This window comes from Lissotriton helveticus, chromosome 1_1 (assembly GCF_964261635.1).
Source record: "Lissotriton helveticus chromosome 1_1, aLisHel1.1, whole genome shotgun sequence".
NCBI lineage: Eukaryota > Metazoa > Chordata > Amphibia > Caudata > Salamandridae > Lissotriton > Lissotriton helveticus.
Window position 1 is genome coordinate 286440457 of NC_136057.1, and position 22610 is coordinate 286463066.

Genomic DNA, 22610 nt, shown 5'->3' on the forward strand with positions numbered 1-22610 from the left:
CTGTTGCAGATAGGAGGTCAGGAAGAGGCTCGGTCTTCTCCTCCATTCCATCATCTGTCGCTAGGAGCATGTCCACTTCGGACGTTTCTAAGTGGAGCTTCAGGCGGTTAACATGCACAACCCGCAAAGGGTTCCTAGGAGACCGCAAGTTCACCAAATAGGTGACATCACTCTTGCGCTCCACCACCTTAAATGGTCCGGTCCACCTGTCCTGGAGCGCGCAAGGCTCTACATGGGCCACAACCCAAACTTTCTGTCCAGGTTGAAGCTCAATCAGAGTGGCATTCTGATCGTACTACTGCTTCATGTCCTCCAGGCTGGCTTTCTGATTTGCCTGAGCGTGCTGTCCGAATCTCCAAGTCTGGTTCCTGAAGGCCAGCATGTAACTAAATACATTCTGGGGAGGTTTCCTGGGAGATTGCTCACAGCCTTCCTTGACCAGACTGAAAGGTCCTCTTACCGGGTGTCCATACAACAGTTCAAAGGGGCTGAACGCTAGGGACTTTTGTGGCACCTCACGGTAAGCAAAAAGAAGGCATGTTATATGTTATGTTATATTAATTTATTATGCGCACAGCGACTCCAGCGAAGGAGCGTCCCGGCGCAGAGACAAGGAGAAACATAACACAACAGGATAAAATAGGACCTAAAAGTGATAACTAGAACAGAAATGTTTTAATGGCTCTTCGAAAAGACAACAGGTCCTCGAGCAGACGGATTTCAACTGGGAGGGTGTTCCAAAGTAGTGCAGCTCTCACCTTAAAAGAACGACCCCCCATCCTGCTGAGCCTGAATCTGGGAACAACAGCAAGGGCCAGACCTTGGGACCGAAGGTTACGGGTGGGGACGTAAAAGGAGATACAGTTGGACAAGATCTCAGGGCCTATACCTCTCAGGATTTTAAAGGTCAGACAAAGGACCTTAAAAAGAATACGCTTCCTAACAGGGAGCCAATGTAGGGAGCGGAGGACATTAGCCACCGGGCAGAATTTAGGTAGGCCAACAATGGCTCTCGCCGCGGCGTTTTGAACCCGCTGCAAGCGAGTTAACTCAGCCTGGTTGGCCCCAGCCAGAAGAGAGCTAGCGTAGTCCAGGCGAGAGATGATGGTTGCCTGGACAACAAGCTGTCTGGTTGGGGCATCGAAGAATTTAAGAACTGGTCTTAAACTTCGTAACAGTCCAAAACAACAGGCTGCAGTTTTTTTGGTATGCCCTGCAAAGGTGAGACCAGCGTCCAACCAGACCCCTAGATTTTTCACCTCCGACACCGGGGTCGGAGTAGGGCCCAACTCAGAAGGCCACCACTGATCGCCCCAAAGCTCCACTCCCTTCCCGACGACCATTACCTCCGTTTTAGTGGCATTAAGCTGGAGACAGTTTCCATGGTAAGAGGACGTCCCACGTATGCCTCATAGGTTCCTCAAGACTTATAATTATGCCTTTGAGGGTTCGGTTGAATCTCTCAACCAGCCCATTACCTTGGGTGTGGTAAGGAGTGGTGAACTTGTATGTAACACCACACTCCTTCCACAGGGACTTCATATAACTGGAAATGAAGTTGGTACCTCTGTCAGACACCACCTCTCTGGGGAAACCCAACAATGAAGAAAATCCCTATCAGTGCACATCCCACCATGGGGGCCGTCACTGTCCTGAGCGGGATGACTTCCATATACCGGGTAGCATGGTCTACCAATACCAGGATAACCCTGTTGCCCATGGCTGTCTTGGGGTCCAGTGGCCCCACAATGTCAATGCTCACCCGTTGAAAGGGGGTACTGACTACAGGGAAAGGTTGGAGAGGAGCCTTGTGCTTCCTTCAACTTTTCCCACTTACCTGGCAAGTTTGACAAGTTTTACAATGAGTATCTGTACTCTTCCGCATCTGGGGCCAATAAAAGTGGGTGATAAGCCTTTCAAAGGTCTTGTCCTGTCCCAGATGTCCAGCTAAAGGCACATCATGAGCCAACCCCAGTAGGAAGGCTCTGAAGCACCTGGGTACCAACAGCACCCTGGCTGACCCAGACTCAGCAACCTTAGGCTTGCTATACAGGAGGTGGTTCTCCCAGTAGATCCAATGTGGTCCAGACTGACCACCTGCTGCCTGGTTTGTGGTCTGTTCCCGCAAACCCACAAGAGGAGGGCACTTCTTCCGATCTGCACAAAATTCCTCCCTGGAGTGTCCTCCTTCCTGCTGCCAATGGGTCAGCTCCGGTAGGTCCCCCAGTTTAGCAATTTGTTCCCCTGTAGGTTCCAGGGCATCCCCCTCAAGATCTACCTCATCCTGGACCGTGGGAACAATGGGTGCTGGTTTCCCACGCCCCCTACCTCTTCTCTTTAAGGCAGGTTCCTGGGCCATACTTTCAGGCGCCAGGATCCCTTAGACCGAGTGGTCACACAGACCCATTCAGGCAGATCCAACATCTCTAAATGAGCCTTCTTCTCAACCTTAGCCCATGGGAAGTTCTCTAAATCATTGACTAACGGACAATCCACAGGCATGGCTGGCCTCACAGCTACTTGAAGAGTACCTGAGACCCCCCCCAGTCAAAGGGAACTTAAGCAACTTCACACTGGCTCTGTGAGTTGTCTACTGCAACTACAGGGAAGAATGCATGAGGGATAACCAGCTACTTGGACACCAACCGGCAATTGACAGCTGTCACACTAGCCCCGATGTCCCTTAGAGCCTTCACTATATGGCCATTGGTGGTCACCCACTGCCTGTACTTTTTAGGGTTATCAGGCAGCTGAGTTTTAGGGACCATCTCAAAGTCTCCTAATGAGACAAGGAACATTTCTGCGGGACCCCACCCACCTTGGGCACCCATCTCCTCCCCACCCAGGGCTACACTGGCCATCTTACAGGGTGGTACATGGGGTGGCACATACTGACCCTTTTGAGGACACCGGGGATCATACCAATGGTGTCCCACTTGCTTACACTGAAAGCAAGTAGCAAGGCCTCTGTGAACAGGTTTACCTGTTGGGGGCTCTGACTTTTTCTCAGGGGGAGGCTAGTAACCTTTTCCGTGGTTCCCTTGGGAATAACTTTGGGGCCCTTTATGGAACTCCCTCTGTTTAGGCTTGTCCCCCCCACTCATCTGCCGGGGACCCTGCCCACCTTTGGCTGATTCTCCCACATGACACTTGTGGACCCTGATACTGACCCAGCGGTCCGCCTCCTCAGCAAGCTTCCTAGGGTTAGTTAACTTGCTATCAGTAAGGTGCTGGCGTAGCTCTGGAAAATAGTTTGCAGACAAGTGCTCCCTTGCAACCAAATCATAGAGCGCTTCAAAAGTATCAGCTTTGCTACCCTTCACCCAACCATCTGTAGCTCTGCAAAAGAAAGATACATATTCTACCCAAGTGGTTCCCTCCAACTTCTTACAATTTCTGAACCTCTGTCTATAGAGTTCTGGGGTCAAACCATACCTTGTCAACAGGGCTTACTTCATGTGGGCATAAGACATCCTATGTTCACTGGGTAGGTCTAACAATGTAACCCTCCCCTCACTCACAAAGCAGCCCCACAACCCCGCTCCCCAATCCATCTCAGGGACCCGGTGGGCCAACATTGCTATCTCATAGGCTGCAAACCACTGCCCAATATCTTCATGCTTTTGAAAATCTTTGATGACATCCTTGGGGATATATACCTTGCCTTCTGAAGGCACAGATGGTGCGCTGCCACCAGAGGGATTGATCTCTAAACTCTTTGCCTTGATCTCTAGCTCCCTCAACATCCTCTCATGTTCCATTCTCATTCTCTCTCTCTCCAAGGACAATCAGTTATTATCTAATTCCCTCTGACCCTCCATCTTAAGCTTAGCCATCTCCAGCTTGTGTGCCCTATTTCTCTCCCTGTCTTCCAGCTCCCTGGGGGACAGGATTTTGGAAGAGGTACTACTGCCAGGTGGGAATGGTACCCCTCCTCTGGCTGGAAACACTTTCCCATTCAGCTGCCCATTTGCATGCCCAGCTGGCTCCACCAACAGATCAGGGGCATTTCTTGATTCTACCCAGGCCCTCTGCGCCATTTGGGAAACATCCTTTTTAGAATTGCCTGGTGTAGCAACATTCAATTTCTTGCAGAGATGCTTGAGGTGCTTCAAAGTGTAGGTTCCTAACCTCTCTTCCTCAAAATCTAGATCCATAGATGCAACAGATGCTGGTCTACTCAAGGCAGTAAGAATTGTCAGTTCTCAGGAAAAATAACAGTCCAAGGAAAAAAAATGATACCAAAAAAAAGTATGTGGTCGCGTTTGGTCTGCACTCACTAGTAGTGTACACCAATTACTGTATATGAGTCACAAATGCAGGTCCAAATCCTCACCGCTGACCACCAATCTTATAACTGGGGGTCTCTAGTTGGCAATGGTATAAGCCTTTGACCAAATAGGGACCCTTGCATTTAAGTCAGGGAAAGGAGATTACACTACTGGATAACCCCTGCTAACCCTTTGGTAGCTTGCCACGAGCAGACAGGCTTATCTCAGAGGCAGTGTGTTAAGCATTTGTGAATACACACAGTAATACAGTGAAAACACTACAGCTGGACACAACGCTGGTTTTATAAAAATAGGTATTCTTTATATAGACTTAACACAAGACCACCAACGACAAAAATACACAATACTGCACTTAAAATAGGCTTAAAGATGGTAGAAGTTACTTAGTTCAATTTGATGATAGATGCGACAAAGTTCTCACAAAAGTTCCTGGATGCCTTTCGCAAAACAAACAAAAGGTTTGCAGGAAGGGAGATGCGTCGGTTCCTTGCTTCGGGGGAGAAGATGTGTTGCGCCTCAATGCTTGCTCAGAGTAGGGGATGCGTCTTGATCTTTACCGGAGAAGAGGTGATGCGTAGATTCTCGTGATGCTTTCCGGTTGTGATGCGACAAGATGGCACCTCGATGCGACAATCCGGTGCGATGCGATAAGATGGCGCCCTTGATGCGACAACGTGAAGACGATGCGTGAACGCCCGGTGGCCGCGCGGCAAACTCTGTAGCTTTGGAGCCGTGACAGACCCGGCAACATGCTTCTCCCGTGATGCGGCAGCGACACGCTTCTCCTGTGATGTGTCGGGTAATAGCTTTGACGAAGTCACGCTTCTCTAGTGATGCGGCGGCAACTTCGGCGGCGGCGACACGCTTCTCCGGTGATGCGACGGCAACAGCTGCGACTGCGACACAATTCTTCTCGATGCATTGCGCTTCCAGCTCCCAGCGACACGCTGGCTTCTACAGACAGAATTTTCAGCAAGGAAATTCAGAGGGGAGCTGGTGGTGAAGTCGTTCGTCCCTTCAGCAGGAAGTAAGCACAAGTTCAAGCCCTTGGGGAAATATTCTGCAAGATGATGAAAGTTCTTTAAAAGTCCCTTCTCCTTTCCTTGGCAATAAAGAAACCACTGCAGGCCAACCCAGTAAACAGCACAATGGCAGAGGGACAGTCTAAACTCCTGCGGCTTCCTTGGTTCTTCTCCTTGGCAAACATTTAGTCTTGTTCCCAGAAGTGATCTAAAGTCTTGGGGTCTGGGCCCCCATATTAATACTGCAAAATCCTTTGTCCTCTGAAGGCAGCAGGCCTTTACCTAGTCCAAACCAGTTCTGGTCATTCTTGAAGCACTTTGTTGACAAGACTCCTTATTTCCTTTCACAGTGTAGGCCAGGGACATCAGACACACCACAGGAGGTGGAGCCAGCATTGTGGAGGGAAGGCACAGCCCTATTCAGGTCCCAGGTGCAACTCCTCCCACCCATCTACATGCATATCTCTCTATTCAGCCCTGTACTGACTCACCCTGTCTCCTGGAATCCCCCAGCCCATGTCACTCAATCTCCAGACAAGGAATACACAACCTAGCAGAGGCAGGCTTGGATAGTTAGGCAAGAAAATACCTACTTTCTAAAAGGGGTATTTTCAAACACAGAATGTTAAAACCAACTTCACTAAAAGATGTATTTTATCATTCTGAGTTCAGGCATACTAAACTTGAATTTCTACCTAGTTCCCTGAGTCAGTTAGGATTATAAGATGTAATAATCAAACTGCCCATTCTGGCCTATGGGGAACAGATAGCCTTGCAATAGTGAAAACCGATAATGGCTATAAGTCACTATTAGGACATACCACACACACCAGGGCATGTCCTACCTTATCCTTACAATGCACCCTGCCTTGGGCCTACCATAGGGGTGTCTGATATGAAGAAAAGGGAAGGTTTATGGACTAGCACGTGGGTGCACTTGCCAAGTGGACATGGCAGTCACAGACTGCACACAGGCCCTGCAATGGCAGGCCTGAGACACACTTTACGGGCTGCTTCTGTGGGTGGCACAACCAGCGCTGCAAGCCCACCAGCAGCATTTGATTTACAAGCCCACATGGTGCACTGTACTAGGGTCTGACAAGTAAATCAAATAACCCAATCATGGAGTCCCTAATCAATACATCACTTTAACATAGGGAGCACTTGCACTATGGCACTGAATAGCAGTGGCACAGTGCCCAAATCCTCTAACCAGCAAAACAGATCAAAAACAGAGGAGGCAATCAGTAAAAAATGGAAGGGAGACTCACGCCAATGATACCAGGTCTAACAGAGGGATGTATGACGTTATAACGCATACTTTTACTCCGCAGACCATTACAACGCGACTTTTACACCGCATACCGTTACAACGCATAGCGCCTTGGGGCGCTGGATAGTGGTAAGTATAATTTACTATTCTAACTCCAGTCCCCGTGGACCCTAGGGAAGGTGTTGGATAGTAAATTATACTTATTACCTATCCTAGAGCGCCCCCCAGCGCAATGCGTTGTAATGGTATGCGGAGTAATGGTCGCGTTGTAATGGGTCTGCGGAGTAAAAGATCCGTTGTAACGGGTGTATACCCTAACAGAGACGTACTATTGATAAATCGCCAAGGCACATAACCAGCGCGCAATGATTGCCGCATTCAGCCTAATGACATAATAGAATGTAGTTGAGATTGTCCGTGTTGTAGTATCGACAAGTCCTGTTCTAGTATATCAATAGCAGAAGATGCAATGTTGCCTAGTGAATAAATCCTGGATGTTAATTTAGTCATACTATTGTCAACTACAGCTAATGCCTTTTCTAGGTTAACTCGATCTATCTCACAGAGTCTCTCTGCGGCTTCTTGTTGAGAGATTTTCCAGAGTACATTAAAGACAGCATAATAGAAACGTTTCTGACGTGGCTTTTGGGGACCTAGTAAAAAATCCCTTATATCCACCTCACCAGAAAGTAAGGATAAGTGCTGTTTCACCTGAGACAGTGTGGAGGTTTTTAGCCAATCGAGGCACAACTTCTCAACACTGTATGATGTCACTACCCCCGAATGTTCTCTTTGTACATATCATGGATCTGACCTATGGATACTAAACCCTTTGGTTGTACCCCTGTATCATGATTGACATCTATTTGTCTCTGTGGGCCAAACTAACCATCCCTTCCAATTGGGATCTGAAATATTGTACTGTCTGATGTTATCTAATGTATCCTCTCCACGTGATGTAAAATTGATGTGCGAAGGTGTTGGAAGCAATGGCGTGTTCAAATCCTTGCTTTTGGCTACCGACCGAATTTCCCACGGGATGGTACGGAGAGGAGTACTGCAATGCTACACACAAACCTTCCATGGCTTCCTTGAAAGCCCTAGAGCTGAACGCAGGGCCGCGGTCAGAATGTAATGTGACAACTGCATATGTACCTATAAAGACTAGCAAATCTTTTATAACAGTTCGTGCATCAGCCGAGCGCTGAGGCCATACTCATATGAATCTTGAGCATGAATCCACTGCCACCCAGATATACTTGTAAGCCAAATCCAAGTGTAGGGGGCTGCAGTGGTCCAGATGGACACACGCTAGTAAAGGTGTCTGCGCTGGGCGTGCTACGGTGGAACACTTCATCTGCTGACAGATGTCGCATTTCAAGACAAAATTCTTCATCTGTTTTGTTAATCCTGGCCACCAATAGCAGTGTTTCGAAAATGAAACTGATGCGGTAATTCGTGCATGTGCAGAACCAAGACCCTCGTGTGCAGTTAGAATTAATCCCAATCTGCGATCCATGTTTGCTATTACTCTATCCCCCACTCCAGGAATCTGAGCATACGAAGTGTTGTTTGCATCTAACTTGTAGGAGTATTTGAGTGGAAAATCTTTTGTTATGTTATGTTATGTTAAAATCTTTTATACCGCGCACGGTCACCAAACGGTTTCATGGCGCTCACAGACAAATAGCAGGGAGACAGAACAGCAGGATTTACGCATAGGCTAATTGAAAAAGGTGGGTTTTAAGTAGTTTACGGAAACAGGTATAATTGGGGCAAAGTCGGAGTGAAATCGGGAGGGAATTCCACAGTGAGGGAGCCAAGAAAGAAAAGAACAGACCACCATGCTTTTTGCGTTTATACCTAGGGGCGATTAGTAAGTTATGGGCAGTGGAGCGGAGATCTCTTGAGGGGGTGTAACGCTTTAGGCTGGAAGTGATGAAAACAGGGGCAGAGCCAGTGAGAGCCTTAAAGACAGTGCAGCCCAATTTAAACATGCAGCGGGAGACCACTGGCAGCCAGTGCAGTCTCCTCAGCAGGGGAGAGACGTATTGGTGTTTGGGCTGATGGAAGACCAGTCTGGCCGCCCGATTTTGTACCAGCTGCAGCCGGTGAAGATGGGAGGCAGGTATCCCAACATAGAGGGAGTTAGCGTAGTCAATACGGGAGATGACAAGAGCCATAATGACAAGTATGAGGGCTTCAGTAGTCAAGAACCTACGAATTTTGCAAATCCTGCGTAGATGGAAAAAGCAGGAAGATGTAACAGCATTGATTTGTGGCCTCATGGACAAATCACTAGGTATAATTACACCCATGCTTTTCACCGAGTTGACAGGAGAAGGCGGAGGTCCGAGGGAGGGGGGCCAGAAGCTAGAATTCCAAGGGTTAGCTGACCCTCCTATCAATACTAACTCCGTCTTGTTGGGTTTGAGCTTCAACTGACTAAAATGCATCCACTCAGAGATAGCAAGCATGGTGGACTGAAAATTGGCACAAGAGGAAGGGGAGGGATCAACGGGGAAAATCAACTGTAAATCATCTGCGTAATTAAAAATGGTTCAGAAAAGGGGGTGGTGATGAACAGAGTGTCTGAATTAAGCAGACCACTCTTACCCAGTCCAAAGATCAGGGCTTGATCCATCACCGTTATTTAGCTCACTGCCCCATCCCAGCTCAGAACCTGGCTAAATGCAAATTAGTCTGTCCCTGGCCCAGTGCATCATGGGAACAGGGCAGGCCAAACTACCAAGCCAATTCTTCACCAGAAAGGAGACAAGCTACCGGGGACCGGTTTCTGGCATTTCAGCCTCGTCGGCGCGGCTTGCTTGAATCCTGATGGAGCAGTGAGCAAGGGACTCATGTCTGAGTATACCCTGCCACACCTATAGTGGCCAAAAACGATTCAGAAAAGGGGGTGGTGATGAACAGAGTGTCTGAATTAAGCAGACCACTCTTACCCAGTCCAAAGATCAGGGCTTGATCCATCACCGTTATTTAGCTCACTGCCCCATCCCAGCTCAGAACCTGGCTATATGCAAATTAGTCTGTCCCTGGCCCAGTGCATCATGGGAACAGGGCAGACCAAACTACCAAGCCAATTCTTCACCAGAAAGGAGACAAGCTACCGGGGACCGGTTTCTGGCATTTCAGCCTCGTCGGCCCGGCTTGCTTGAATCCTGATGGAGCAGTGAGCAAGGGACTCATGTCTGAGTATACCCTGCCACACCTATAGTGGCCAAAAACGATTCAGAAAAGGGGGTGGTGATGAACAGAGTGTCTGAATTAAGCAGACCACTCTTACCCAGTCCAAAGATCAGGGCTTGATCCATCACCGTTATTTAGCTCACTGCCCCATCCCAGCTCAGAACCTGGCTATATGCAAATTAGTCTGTCCCTGGCCCAGTGCATCATGGGAACAGGGCAGACCAAACTACCAAGCCAATTCTTCACCAGAAAGGAGACAAGCTACCGGGGACCGGTTTCTGGCATTTCAGCCTCGTCGGCCCGGCTTGCTTGAATCCTGATGGAGCAGTGAGCAAGGGACTCATGTCTGAGTATACCCTGCCACACCTATAGTGGCCAAAAACGATTCAGAAAAGGGAGTGCCAGAAACCGGTCCCCGGAAGCTTGTTTCCTTCCCAGTGTAAGAATTGGCTTGGTAGTTTGGTTTGCCCTGTTCCCATCATGCACTGGGACAGGAACAGACTAATTTGCATATAGCCAGGTTCTGAACTGGGATGGTGCAGTGAGCTAAAAAACGGTGTTGGATCTAGCCCTGATCTCTTGACTGGGTGAGAGTATTCTGCTTAATTCAGAAACTCTGTCCATCACCACCCCTTGTTGTTAAATATTTTGTCCACCCTAAGCGTGGAAGGGTATACTCAGATGTGAGTCCCTTGCTCATTGCACCATCAGGATTCAAGCACGCCGGGCCGACGACGGCTGATATGCCAGAAACCAGTCCCCGGAAGCTTGTTTCCTTCCCAGTGTAAGAATTGGCTTGGTAGTTTGGTTTGCCCTGTTCCCATCATGCACTGGGACAGGAACAGACTAATTTGCATATAGCCAGGTTCTGAACTGGGATGGTGCAGTGAGCTAAAAAACGGTGTTGGATCTAGCCCTGATCTCTTGACTGGGTGAGAGTATTCTGCTTAATTCAGAAACTCTGTCCATCACCACCCCTTGTTGTTAAATAATTAAAAATGGTAGCCGGGGTGTGACGGAGAGAAACTGTAAGAAGTTGCATATAAAGATTAAATAAAAGAGGCGAAAGAGCAGAACCTTGAGGAACACCACAAGAAAGAGAGGAGTAGGGGGCAAAGAAAGTGGACAGGTGAACTGACTGGGAGCGCTGGTGCAAAAAAGACCTGATCCAGGTCAGGGCCCTGCCCTGAATACCCGCAATATTGACACGGTCGATCAAGATAGCATGATCGACCGTGTCAAAAGCGGCTGACAGATCTAATAGAACAAGTGCCTGGGCAGTGTTCTTATCGGCGCCTTGCCTCAGCACATCCATTACGGCCACGATGACAGATTCGGTAGAATGCGCTGGTCTAAAGCCAGCTTGCTGGTTGTCCAAGAAGGAAGATCCTTCAATGAAAGCGCTGAGGCAGCGAGTGACATAGGTCTCCAGTATTTTCCCCAAGTAGGGGAGAAGGGAGATCGGCCGATAGTTACTCAGGACAGAGGGATCAGCACCAGGCTTTTTGAGTATAGGAACTACAACTGCTTGTTTAAACAAATCCGGGACTGTGCCTGTAGCGAGCGAGTTGTTAAGAAGTTCCAACGGGGGGTCAGGGCAGGCCAAGAAAGCGGCTTTAAGGATTTGAGGGTGACAGTATTCATTAGGGGAACCCGAGCACACCGAGTGTAGTAGGGAAATAAAATCGGTCGGAGAAATGGGAGGGAAGACATCAAAGCGACAGGAATTCATAGGGGGTAGAGAAGAAGGAGTGGGAGAAGAAGGAAGAGGAATATTGTTTTTAATGGTGGTAATTTTGTCAATAAAGAATGAATTGAGGGAATCACAGAGGGCTTGTGTGGGTTGAGGTTGGACAGTAATACGGTCTGGCAAAGTGAGTTCCTCCACAATTGAGAATATGTCCTTAGTCTTGGAGGCAGAATCCAGGATTTTCTGAGAGAAGTAAGAGGATTTTGCCAGTAGGATAGATTTCTTGTATTGTTTTAATAGGTCAACATATGCAGTTTTTAATGAAGGGTCATAGTTGCGCCTCCAACGGCGCTCAGCTTGACGGAGGGCAAGTTTGTCCAATTTCAGTTGATCAGTGAACCACCGCTGAGCATCGAGAGGACGTTTGATTTTAATTGTTCTTAACGGGGCCACTATATCGCTAGCATGTACCAGCCACTGCTCAAGGGCAGCAGCCTGAGCAGATGTCGAAGCCAGGTCGCTAGGGGCTGTCGTAGCTAGAATAGACTGAAATACCTCAAGGTTGGCTCGCTTCCAGTTGCGTGCGATGAAGTTGGTAATAAGAGGGGGGTGAGAAGGCGGGATGAAATTAAGGGAGAAGGAAATAAAAAAGTGATCGGACCAAGGGCAGGGATACACTAAAGGAAGGTAAATGTCTAAATTGGCTGTCCAAACTTGATCGAGGGTATTGCCCCTACTATGGGTGGCTACTGTAATATGCTGATTACAGTTCAGACCAAGTAGGAGATCCGTGAAATCTTCGGAAGGAGCGCTTTCACGGGAGTCAGAAGGCCAATAATTGAAATCGCCAATGATAAGAATTTTGGCGGAATTAATGGTAAGCCGGGAAACAAAATTGCCAAACTGCTGGGAGAAGAGGGGCATGTGGTCAGGAGGTCTATAAACAAGAACACAAACAAAAGTGGACTTAGAGGAAGTACATTTCAAAGTGAGAATGTCAGTTTTAGGGAGGGTAGGACTTTCGAGGGTAGTAAAGTTATACTGAGAGCGGATAATGGCTGCAACCCCCCCTCCTGCTCTTCCGACAGCCCTATTGGATTTTAGAATATAGTAGCCGGTGGGAACAGCAGCGAGGATATCGGGTGTAGAGTCATCCGTGAGCCAAGTCTCCGAGGGGAGAAGGATGGGCGCAGACGGGCTTAACTTTGGCGCGACTTCGGCGCGGAGTCAGCGCGCCCGCTGCCCTCGTCCGCTGCGTTTCTGCCAAGTCACCATTTAAATAGCCCAGGGGAAGGAACAACTAGCGCGCTGACCTGCGTGGAAATCGTGGCAGGCAGGAAGTGGTGTAGGGCGTGTTGCTCGCAAGGAGACCCTCCGCTCGATCGGCACCCAGCCGTGGCGGAACGGGGTCAGGAGCAAGGAAAGCAGCAAGTGAGTAGCGTAAAAACAATTTTAAAAATCACATTAAGTGTCTTAAATCACACCATAGCGAAATACAAAATAAACATGAACACGAGAGAAGCTAGCGCCGAGTGAGCTTCAAGCAGCCTGGCTCGCCGCAATTGTGGTTAAGCTTTGCTGTTTTTGCGTGAAGCAATGACAGCTACCATTATCTGTCCGTGTATTCTCGTTTTTGAACAAGTGATTGCAGCTACGGAAGCAGTTCTTACTGCCCCCTTTGCGGCTTCATCAGCCAATTAATTCCCTTCAACGTGAACGCCATCACGTTGATCACTCTGCGCATGTATCACATGAGCTCTTGGTAGTTCGTGTTTCAACTCAGCTACCTGTTCCCAAAGCATTTAGTTGTACCACCTTTTGAATCTTTAGACCCATTCTGACCCCAGTAGTGAAGATATTCGTTGTATGACTGGACACAATTAAAAGAATTGCACACAATCAGTGTGGGGAATTTCCGATCAGTATTGATTAGTGCCAGTGATAGGGCTTTTAGTTCTGCCAGCTGAGCCGTGTAATCTCCTAGAGACTGTGTCTTCGTATCGCTGGGATGGAACTTGCCATCCCACAAACGACCTTTTACAATTGCACATGCGGCGCTGTATTGCTGTTTACTCCCTATGACTAGGTGAGCAGATCCGTCAGTGTAAATAATGTATTCATACAGAGCTAGAGGCAATATTTCATTTGGTAGAGGATATTCTTGTTCATATTGCAGGAATGCTTGTGTTTTTAGTCTTGGGTCATATCTGTATTCTACATCTGTGGCAGTGAGAGAATTAGCCCATTGTATCCATCATGGATGTAAGGCTTTAGCATTAGGAACACTTGCCTTTGTAGCAGCCTCAACGGCTGGTCATGGAGTTACAACAATTGTTCATTTACCCTGAGCCAGTGCTCTTTCTCTTACTACAGTGGTCTGAACTGCTGTCGGTATTTTCTCTGTATAAGCAAAGCACATTTCAGCATTTGTGTACAAATGTGATTTGTAAGCTACGGGTACTGTTTTGCCTTCATTGAAGGCTAGGTAAGTGTACCCAGATTGACCCTCTATAACGCGATCACCAGATTGCGTACTATACTCTTGTCTGCAGATGGTTAGAAGCTATCATGTCAGCTTGTAGGGAACAAAGGACATCTGTGTGTTACTGTGTCCGATGCCTAAATGAAAAATCAGATCTTATTAAGTCGTATAAAGGTTTTACTCATTCTGTGTAATCTAAAATGTATGTTCTGCCAAAATTAAAAAATCCCACTATGGATTGTAAGTTTTTCAAATATTTAGGAGGTTGGAGCAGCCCACACTTTTCTAAAAGTTTGCTGCCAGGCTTTTCCCTTCATATGAAAGCGCAAACTAGGACATTGAGGTGGACTATTTTGATTTTGTAGCCCTCAGAGACAAATCCTCAAAATTATTGTGCTCACCCTGGTCAAGTGATCCTGTAAATCGTCATCCGTCAGATAAATATCATATACATATGACTTTCATCCAAATTCTGAAGTAATTCTGTTACCCTAGTGCTTAACAACCCAGGACTATTCTTATACCCTTGGGGAAGTTGACAAAATTTACACTAGTAACCTAGCGCTGAGAATGCTGTTAAATACCTGCTTTCAGGCACCATATTTTGGCAGAAGAATCCATTTAGATATCTAGGGCTAGATGTAGGTAATTGACATTTACCGATTCGAAAACACTGAAATGCTATGTAGATAATTTTTTGGTAAAAAATACCGAATCGTTAAGATTCGGTATTTACCGAATCGGTAAGTACCGATTCGGTAAGATTGGGATAAAGTCAAGGGCGGCAGGGTGTCACTTTGACACCCTGTTGCACCCCTGATTAGTGCTTGTGTGCACATGTGGCACACATACATGCCCTAAGGGCATGTATGTCTGTCACATGGCACAGGTTTAAATGCACAGATTTGCATTTACATGGGAATTTGTTATTTACCACCAACTAATTGTTGGTGGTAAATAACGAATCCTTAATGCCCAGAAGCACTCTTTGAAGTGCTTCCTACATTTCATTTACCGATTCGGTAAATGATGATTCGGTAAATACCGAATCAGTAAATACTGATTCGTTATTTACAGAATCGGTAAATGTGCCTCCTACATTGGAAAAGTCTATTACCGGTCGGTAACGGCCGATTTCGTCCGTTACCGACCGGTAATAGCCTTCCTACATCTGGCCCCTAGGGTTGTTTTGTATTTTTCTGCACAATGTATTCATGAATGCGGCACTGTGTGCATTCTGTACTGCAAATGTTTTTGTGCATGAGTTCAGATGTCTGTAGTCTAAAACTAGATGGTATGAATTGTCAGGTTTCATTATGGGAATTAAAGAATTATTCATTGCAGAGGTGTATGGTCCTATTAGACCCTGATATTCAAGTTGATCTAAGATCTCCCTGACTTGCTTTTTCACTTCTTGTTTAATTGGGTACTGTCTCTGTGGAAATGGAGTCGTTTTTACTGGGATCACATGGTGTGGTGACTCAGCACCCCACCCAACATGGTTGGGATAAAGTCCTGGAGCAAGGGCTACCGTCCACTCCAGCGCATATGTGTGTTTTAAGTCAATTGGAACGTGGTCAGAAAAAGCTGGTAAAATTACTGTTTCTCCTTTTGGGCAATCCATAACAATTTCAGGCACCCAATCTTTTTCAGCTAAAAGGATGTCATAGCCATAAGTCAAGTTCTCCCACAAGAGACCTTTAACTTTTCTGGGTTTTTCCTCTTCCATTTGGAGTGTTATTTCATGTAACCTATGTGGGATACTTGCCCTCGTATCAGGTGTTTCCACCGTGATGTGCTCATTCATCTCTGCTATCACCAGAAATTCCATCAGGTTCTGGCGAGCTATTGTTACTTCTGCTGTGCTGTCTAGCATCGTCAGAGCCCATTCCCCGTTCAGTAGTTGAGTCCTCAGAATTCTGGGTATGTCTATAACACTCTTTACAGGTATGCTATCCTACACCTGAAGGTATCCAACAGTCACCCTTTATTAAAAAATCAATATAGGAAGGTTAAGAAAATGTGAAAATTTTCTTAAATAATTGTCCGTCTGGTAATACCCATTTTGGTGGGTTTCATACACACACCTATGTACTCTTTGACTTTCATTGAATGAGACACAATCTCACAACCTCAACTTCATTGTTGACTGATGCTTTAGGTGCCGAAAAGTCAAGCCAAGGATGCTACGAAATTGGCCATCGAGCTTGGCTACCACCATATTGATTCAGCCCACTTGTACCAAAATGAGGTGGAGGTTGGCGAAGCCATTCGTGAAATGATTGCAAAAGGCGTGGTGACGAGAGAAGAGATATTCAACACTGGAAAGGTAATGTTTGAGAAAAATAAACATCCAGATGAGATTTTCCTGTTAGAAAATGTTGTGCCTATTAATAAAATGTATTAATGTACAACTGACTTATTTAGTGGTTTTATTGCTACAGCTCTCGCCAAATAATAACTCCCCAGAGATGGTCCGTCTGTGCCTAGAGAAATCACTAAAGGATCTTCAACTGGACTATATGGATCTGTTCATCATTCATTATCCCATGAGCTTTCCGGTAAGCTTCACAAGAAGTAGCAATAGACAGAATTTTGTAATGAACAACATACTTGAATCAGTTAAGTATTTAGATTGTAGGCTAATTTAGTAAGTGGAGTGTTAGACAGATAAAAAGATGATGAAAAATGGACAGGTGGGCTGATTAAAGAGCATACAGTGGATATATTGTTTAATCAAACAGTAGAGAACTGTATAGATAAGTGCATTGAAGTATGAAGTGATCAATCAACTAATGGGTAGAGTAGTAACACATAGATAGATATATTTTCAGAAATGATAAGACACAACATGGTAACTGAAGAAGCGTTATCCCACGGGTAAGGTCCCCCTGTTGCATAGCCAAGCTCCCAAAAGGGATTGATCCAATAATATTCAACAGATAAACAATAAGTCAAGGATAAATAGTGTTTATTCTACCCCATATTAGAAATTAAGTGCAAATTTTCCCCAAAAATAGTGTCATCCCTTTGAAAACACGCAAACAAAAAACTGCGTCACGATCCTTCACTGGAAACGGACCCAAACCTGGAACTCCATCCCAGTCGATATCAGGACTATCCATTCCTTTATAAAATTCAAAAGACTCCTAAAGGCCCTTTACCTCAACCGTGCCTTCCCGAACTGAGAACCGCCGCCGAAACGCACAAGCCTGCACTCTGCAGCCATAAGGCAATGTTCCACCACAACTTACCTCTTCCTCACTTTGCAGACCCTTGTCAATGTTCCACCTCTACCTACCTCATCCCCGCTCCCTATCCCCCTCCTCGTTCACCTCCTCTCGGAGGGAGGTTTAGCCCAAGACTTTGTGCACGCATCAAGACTACCTCAGGACCTCAATGACGCACACTGGGCCTTTTGAACATTCATGCTTACCTTTGCCTCTTTTATGTGATTTCTCCCCTAATCTGCTGTAAAGCTCTCCAATACCCTCAGGCCTGGCCAGCGCTATATAAAACCTCTTGAATAAATAAAAATAAATAAATGTCATCATAGGTCTCACCTACGCAGCGCACATTCGCTGCATAGGAGAGGACCTCATGCCATCGATGAGCTTTTCTCCCAAAAACGTGCACGCATTGCATTGCTTTCTATTGCAACGCGTGCACGTTTGGCGATCTCCTCACAGAATCAAGCGGCTGGCATATGACAGCAATTATCACCGTGCAAGCCGCTCCCTCGCCGCAAGTGAATCGCGCAGGCCCCCTGCTGCGAGGCGCGTGCGCTTGTTCAATTATGTGAACCCCTTTCTCTCTGAAGTATTCTTTGGGTGTGGGGTTCTGAATAACTCTATAAGATTTTTGGAGAAGTGTGTGCCAGAAAATCATCTTGATTCACCTTGGACCAAGACAGCTCACAGAGTTACCTGTGCGTACACAAAAACACTTTACACTTCTGAAATAACCACATTTCCACTGCACACGAAGAACTACCCAAGACTGTTTCACTCGGTTGCTAACAACCAATCAGGGAGTTAAAAACATATTCCTTATGTCGTGGTAAAGTACGATCACTTTGGATTGGTGGGTGAACCTTGTCGTTGGATTGGCTAGATGAGCTTCTCTATTATTCATTGGCAATGGCTCACCAGAGAGCGCGTAGTATTTGGCGATTGAGTTGATGAGTTCGAGTGACGTAGTTACAGAAGCGCTGACTCTATGTCTGCATACTTAGACTTGCAATAAAGTATTACTGTGTTGCATCGTCTGTTTCAGCCTTTGGGTGTCAAGGTCCGGAAAACCCTTGATGACCAGAGTAAAGGGAGTGCTGCTGGTGAGTATACCCTTTTTGAAATGGGCCCAGTCTCTAAAATACGACTTTGTTAGTGCGATCCACTGCCTTTAGCCACTCGGCCTGATTAGGAGTCACTATCATCATCTTCAGCGACCCGCCTCCTGCTGCTGCCAACATCGCGGATTCTTCTCGTCTGGGCCTAGGCCCTCCCCCGTCCTTTGCTGGTATTTAAGTGTTGCAGAGCTCAGGAGAACTACTGCAGCTCTCGCTTGGGCAAAGAAATGGGAATTAAAGCATAATTTGCCGGCACTAGTCTAAAAGTCCCTATCAATATTGGCAAGGAAAGAGGTGCAAACAACGGGATGGAAGCACAATTCCCTATACTCCCTTAAGTTAGAAGCTGGTTCAAAGAACCTAGCATTCATCAAATTATTCACAAATAGTAGCCCAGTACACTTTAAACACAAATTATAATAGTCTCAACAGACAGTTCAAAAAAGGTCTAGTTCCATAGACAAGTCGATGTTCAATTTCAATTTATTCTTTATTTTTCATTCTTTAAAATCTTTTGAAAGCATCACTTTTGGAACCGCCAACGCGTTTCGTCCCATCCAGGGACTTCTTCAGGGCTTGAAAAGTAAAATTAGATTATTCAGTTTGGTAACCTTTCATTGATTCGCAACTGTTGGGTATAAGGTCTCAGGTTGGAGTATTTCTTCGTATGTTGAGCATGATATTTAACAGGTAGAAGGTCTTTGTTACAGGGCGGTATCCAGGATACAGTGGTTCCGGTCCCGCAATGAAAAACCTCGATCGTATCTCCTTCACATGGTTCGCCACGGTCTCGCTTGGACTGGTCGTCTGGTACCAACTTCAGACCCCAAACCAGGCTCGAACTTCTGCCCAGAGTGTTGTCGGTACGAGTTTTCCACTGCCAGGTGGACAGTTGTTCTAGCGGTGATGAGTTTTGGTTGTCACAGAGCCACCGCTCCGCATGAGTTAGGATAGACCAGCCCCCATCTACTTATGTTCATTGGGGGAGCAACTTCCACAAATTTAGTGTAAAAATGACCCCCAAACTTTCTCCCTAACCATCTCCTTAACTTCACTTTTAAAGGTCCCTTTTCATCTTCTTTCAGTTTGCCACCGTTGTCCGATGTGTCCAGTGCTTCCACTTTAATCTCATGCCTTCAGTCTCATGTTGGAAAATAGGTCTCGACCAATGCGCGCCACTACAAGAACCGGCCCAAATTAAGTCTGGTTTGGGTCACTTATCCAATTCGCCCTTCCACTGTACTACCCAAATGCCCAGTACCATCCAGTTGTCTGATATAGGGTGTTGCAGTTGTTGACTCTAGATCACAAAGATGATACTGGTGCTTATCCAACCTAGCACTTTGACCTACTCGTGTAACATTGTTAAAAAAATAAATTCACACTTCTGTTTTAAATCATTTCATGTTGTGAACTGTTCTGCTTCCTCTTAAAGAAAACATTAGATGCAAGCGCTTTCTTCTCAATTCACCTATTGCGCCTCCAGGGGAACACAACATGAACTAAATTCTGCAGATTGAGTTCTCGCAGGATGACTTTCCCTTAGCCACTGCAGGGCAGAATCCCCGTCACTGATCAATATATTCAGTAATGACTCGTGTTAACACCAGAAGAACCTGCTGAAGTCAGAAGTTCAAGATTCATAGCCTGGCATGAGAGGGGCAACCCAGTTCAGTTTACCACAAAGCTTACCACGTCAGGGTTGGAAAAATGTGCAAGCTGTCGGTGGAAAAAGTGAATGCATCCATGTCATAAAATAATTAAGGCTAGCCTTCCCTCCTAGCCACCTAATATAAAAGGGAAATGAAGTTAGGCTACCATTAAATTGTTATAAGCTAAGATCAAGTGTTATGGCATTAAATCTACAGCTTTGACGAGTGAAGAGATATGGTAATGTCGCTTGCACTTCCTAAACATAGCATCTGTGCTTGAAGGTATTGTGGTGTCTTTTGAGTGGTGTACGAACCAGGAAAATGAACAAGTATCAATAAACGGCTAATCAGCAACAGTTTGGAGCTCTGCTGCATGCAAATATACTTTAGCCAGTGTAATACTATATATGAGACAGATGAATTAAACGCTAATATTTTGGTTTAAACAGTAAATATACTTCTATCGTTTCTCAACAGCTGTAAACGACCAATCTGCTTACACTACTGTCTTCTGTTGGTACCCACACCTTAAAAACAAAGGTACCATTAAGGTCATCCGAGGCTGAATATTGTAGGTGGCATCAGGTGCACAGTATTCTAGGATCAGGAGTACTACTTTCATAATACTTTTGATTTTTATGTCTTATGCCAACAAATGTCCTTTCTCTATTTCCGCTGGTCACAGTTCACTTGTCCAATATGCTAGAGACCTTAGGGGGTGAAAGACGATGTTGGAATTTCTTTGCCTTTTAAGACGGGAAGTAAGTGGTCAGTGCCAGTTTAGTTTCCTGCAGAGGCAGGCTCCCTCTTGGGGATCTTGGTACTTGCCAAAAATTAGTCCTATAGGTTGAACATGTGCAACAAAGATTTGTGTAACCTCAAAGACTAAAGTCTTATGCAAGAGCTCTCTCTGTCTCTGGCATAGCCAATAGGTCTCCCCTTTGGGACTTTATAAGTGTTTACCCATGCAGCAGTTGATGTTGTTGCACCAAGGATATGGTGCTGCATAACTAAATACTTTTAAGGTCCCAAAAGTGAGACCTATTGGCTATGCCAATGCTTGTTTAGATTTGTAGCAGACGTCACGGTGTGTATTACGAGATGGTAGATTAAAGCGTGTATTCAGAGGCAGTACCGTGGTCCCTTCCTAAAACAATTCTCGGACATCACAAAAGCACAAATCCTCCACAATCAAGAGCCCAGGCTCCACACACGTTAGTGAAAACACAGCCCGGGCCTGTAAGAATGGTGGGGTTGCTGAAAGGACAGTCTGCCTTTCACGCTCCCACACCGCAGCCCACCTTTTCTCCCACCCTACCACTACCACTACCCAGTGTCCATGCGCCCACCTCTTACAGCTCGTGAAGAAGGTATGCGGAGGCCGACAGCGATGCACCCAGTTCTGAGAGCCCCCCGGGTCAGGTAGAGGGTTTTCTATCACTTTCACCAGGAGTTGGAGCCCAGCCCTAACATGGTGCTGCCTAGTACTGGTGCTGCCGCCTACAGGGATCCTGTGCTGGGGAGGAGCAAAGGTGACGATCTTGATGTCCCCTTGGAAGAAAGAGGCGGCGTACTGCTCTCTGCCGCACATCCGCACCAGCTCAGCAAGTGGGCTCTGGTTCTGGGCTCCTGTTCAGATCCAGCAGGCACGAGAAGGGCGAGGAGACGAAGCTCAGCCCCCAGTGCATGCTGCCACTGCCACCGCCCAGCATCAGGCATACAAGGCTGCAGCCAATCCCGACGCTGGCTCTGCTGTCACAGCAGCGCCTTGATTGGCTGGGGCAGGGAACTGCAACGCTCATTACTGAGCCCCGGGACTGCGACTATTAGTCACCCCGGGCTCCAGTATACTGCAGGGAGAAGACTCTAGTGAGCATGTTGGGCTGGCCGAAGAGAGCCAGCTGTCCTTACCCGACATGAGCATTTCGGCCCCTCTGACTCTGACAGTGTGTCCTGTCTGTCAATAACATGCGCCACCCCCTCAGGCCTGCACTGGAGGATTCTTAAGGGAAAGGCCTCCTCATGTCTGAAACCGAAACCGGCACGCAGCAGAAATGTCTAACACGTTTTGAAATGTTTAGGACTTTTACTTGAATTTAACTGGGGGACACAGGGGCTAAAATATATCAGGGGGACAAGGCCCAAACGCCCTAAGGGACGAACTGCCACTGATCATGGGGTTAGTGGTGAAATATATAAATTAAGTTGGTAATGAGGTGTGTGGTCAACCAATACTGTGCGCTTAATCCAGGTGGAGAAAAGGAAAGATGATAAGTAAATGTTTGTGATTGTCGCGGCCTTCGCAGACGTTAACAGTCCCTAGTACCAGGTAACGGAGTTGTGCTTGGACTACAGGAAGTGCGTAACAATGACTGATTTCTGGTTCATGGTTCTGATGTTACTCTTGTGCTCATTCAGTCTGTGTTTTTTTTCTTGCGTTCACTTGGACATTTCAATAGGTACACCACGGGGCAGATTTATGAAGGCCTTGCGCCGCCGGTGCGTCACTTTATTTGACGCAACGGCGGCGCAAACAATGCGCCCTATTTACAACGTGACGCATCTAGGAGATGCGTCACGTTGTAAAGCCCTGCGCCTTAAGGAGGCGTTCCGGCGCAGGGGGGGGGGCGTTCCTGCGCAGGAA

At 46.7% G+C, this 22610-nt stretch overlaps 1 protein-coding gene across 2 annotated transcripts in view; it reads left to right on the top strand.

The window, feature by feature from the left end:
- LOC144796227 (aldo-keto reductase family 1 member C1-like) overlaps positions 1 to 22610 on the top strand; it is a 243658-nt gene that overhangs the window by 59290 nt on the left and 161758 nt on the right. For both annotated transcript variants that reach the window (XM_078668205.1, XM_078668204.1), the window contains exons 3-4: positions 16128 to 16295; positions 16411 to 16527. In XM_078668205.1, coding sequence (XP_078524331.1) covers positions 16128 to 16295; positions 16411 to 16527 — 285 coding nt within the window. The remainder of the gene's footprint in view (positions 1 to 16127; positions 16296 to 16410; positions 16528 to 22610) is intronic.